This window comes from Fulmarus glacialis, unplaced genomic scaffold (genome assembly GCF_000690835.1).
Source record: "Fulmarus glacialis isolate BGI_N327 unplaced genomic scaffold, ASM69083v1 scaffold14237, whole genome shotgun sequence".
NCBI classification, from domain to species: domain Eukaryota; kingdom Metazoa; phylum Chordata; class Aves; order Procellariiformes; family Procellariidae; genus Fulmarus; species Fulmarus glacialis.
The window spans coordinates 20840-23843 of NW_009223895.1; the positions used below are offsets into that span (position 1 = coordinate 20840).

Below are 3004 nucleotides of genomic sequence, written 5' to 3' on the forward strand. Positions count from 1 at the left end.
TTGTAATAAAGATACCTTTCACTATTTCAGGGACACGTTTAATGCGATATAATTTGATTTGCCAGGGGTTGCTTCAGAGCTTCACGTTTCCAGATTTGCTTTAAGCTAGATGCTTGTGTTGATGTGTAGGTGCTCACTGCAAGGCTGGAATGTTACAGGAACCTGAAAGAGCTAAGCACCCAAGCCTGACTCAGTTTTACCTTGTGTCAGATGGTTACAGATTTGCGCTGCTGTAACTAAGGATATTTCAGGGAGAGTCAAATGCCAAACTCATGAGCACCCTAGAAAATACCAGTCGTAAATCCTGTGTGTTTCAGTAACGAGCCGTGGGTCTGTGTGCTATAAAGCTTTCTGTACGCACCCTGCAGCCATCATTGGCAGGAAGGTGGACACGGGGGCACTGGCAGGACTGCACGCTCTCTCAGTTGTTGTTATAGTGCGTTGCTTTTTTCTCCAGAACACACTCACTGCAGATGACCGTTCTCCTGAAGACAGCTTCACCCTGAACCCCGAGGACAGAAGAGAATACCCTGATCTCCAGGCTGCCCACCGGCCGTTCCCTAAGCAGCGATTCAGGCAGGAAAATGGGCATACGTCCTTGCAAAGAGATGGACCCAGATCTTTCCTCCTGGATCTCCCAAACTTCCCTGACCTGTCAAAAGCAGATATCAATGGGCAGAATCCCAACATTCAGGTACAAATTTATGTTAACGTGATTTTTTTATGAGCTGCACAAAATTATTTTACTGAACCGAGAGAACTTTCAGCCTGGTTTCCATGACATCCAGTCAGAACACCCTGTCTCTCTACCAATAGCACCAAGAGAGAATGTATATAGTATAGTATAGTATAATATAATATAATATAATGTAATATATAAAAACATATAATATACTTTTTGTATTAAGTGAATGCCCAGATTTCAATTTTTTTCTGAATTTCTCTTTGGATAGTGTTGATTGCATAAGTGTGGGTATCAATATAGACCTATATTATGATACTAAAGCCATCTTTGCTATTGCCATTTTAGAACATATTCTCTTCATTGATATTAAATGGGTATTTTAAATCCTGTTTTCAATTCTCTGTTGCAAAATTTGTTTGTGAACAGATTCTCTTTTGGTATGCTATTATAATGCAACCATCCCCAAAGGTTATAAGAGAACAAGTCTTTAAGTTTCAGTTCCAAATGTGGTCCTCTGTATGGAACTGAGTCTTAAAGCTAATTTCTGCAGCAGCTGCCTGGAGTAAAAAAAAGTTGCCTGCAAGAAACTTTGTTATATGTTATTCCTCAAACTGTTCTTGGGTTTGGAATGGCCTCTGACAAGCCACTTGCATCTTGAAACTTCAAGGATTAGAAAGAGGAAAAAATGAGTGATTTGTTTTTAATTCAGAGCCTTAAAGCGAAATTGGCATTAATAAGCAGTCTTTTTTAACCAAAACAATAAATTGAAATGTTGTTCTGCCTAAGATGTGCTTATAAAAACAATACACTAATAGAACTGGTTTTCTGGTTAAATTAATTCCTGGCTTCTTATAGTCCCCCAGCCCACAAAATTACCATCCTTTTGATATGTCTAAGAAGTACGTATGTAAAGATAAAATAGATCTGTTGGTGAGAGACCAACATGATCGGGTGAGAACAAGCTGTCTCCAAGTCCACGCTCCATTACGTCATAGATGGCTTGCAACCTTTAGAAGCCTAGCAGATTTGGATCAAGTGTGGGTCCAACTCTTGACGGGCCAAGGTAGTAAACATGTTCAACATGTGGTGACTGTACACATCCCTCCCGCTAGGAGAAGCCTTCCAGAAAGCCTTAGGAAGGGAAGGTAGGGAAGCTATAGGGGCCCCAGATTGTGGCATGAGGTAAATAGTGTAACATCATTGTTTGAACAGTATGTAAACTGCAGAGGAGGACAGGAGGAAACAAAAACCTTCTCTGATTGGTAACAGCATTTAATGTTTAGACCCAGGGAATAGATAAATGAGATGGAAACATTTCCCTGGCTTGTCTTTATAGTAACTGCTTCTGCTGTGACCTCTTTTTCCACCACCTGATCCTGGAAATGTGTCAGCCAACTATGTCAGCAGTTTTGCTGGACTCTGAGAACTGAGAAGCCTAGTCCTGTTAACTGGAAAACATTGGGCAATGTTAATCCCCAAGCTCTTGTGCGTAAGGATCAGCTCTTTCAGAAACAGGCTCCCTAAGTTCTGCATTATATTTAGTCTGCTTACTTAGGTGTATAAATAGGGATATACAAAGCTTCTTTAAGTTCCTGGTTGACAGTCCTGCGGCAGGTTAGGCCTCATGGAGATAAAACTCCCATTAATTCATTACAGAGTCAATGGAAGTTTATTTCTTTGCTTAAAGGTTGTAAAAGGTGGCCTACTCTTTCAGGAAAAATAGGATTATAGTGAATTCTTGCTCATTAAACAGTACCGTAGTGACCTGAATGGAAATAATGACACTTGTTGACTTGCAAATTTCTCATCAGCTGTTTGGCAGGTGAGAGCAGAACTGATACTCATTTTTCTTTTTGCACAATGGTTTCGGGATCTGTAAGGTGCACTCCTGGGGGTGTTAATTTAAAAGTCCTGCTAGGACAGTGAAGTTAGAAAGGAGAAAAAAGCTTCTGTGTGTTAATCTAGCACAATGGCCTCATTTACTTCTCAAAGACCCACAACTTCTTTTCCCTTCTACTAGTACAAACCTGCATAGACTAAAAATAACATTTTTAAGGGAAATTATACCTGGAAATTTTAAACACGTAAAACTCAGCCTGAAAAAGCAGGTCGAAAAGATACTCCAGTGAGTTCTCTTTATGGCCATTCCTTCTCTGGTTTCCTGTAAGATGGCGATTGTTGTATCATGCCCTGGTTGTGTGCTCTTCCAGGGAGGAAGTGGTGGATATCAGAACACCATCACAGGAATTTAGAAAATGAACATGTCCCCAGGTACTACTGTATTTATCAAATGTAAGTATAGTGGACGCTCTTTTAAGA

At 40.3% G+C, this 3004-nt stretch overlaps 1 protein-coding gene across 1 annotated transcript in view; it reads left to right on the top strand.

Annotated features, from left to right (window-relative positions):
• Positions 1-368: 368 nt before the first annotated feature.
• Positions 369-3004, top strand: part of LOC104079817 (isthmin-1-like) — a gene marked incomplete at its 5' end in the record, with an annotated part of 17324 nt that continues 14688 nt past the window's right edge. The window contains 2 exon segments of the mRNA XM_009581977.1: positions 369-441; positions 443-694. Coding sequence (XP_009580272.1) covers positions 369-441; positions 443-694 — 325 coding nt within the window.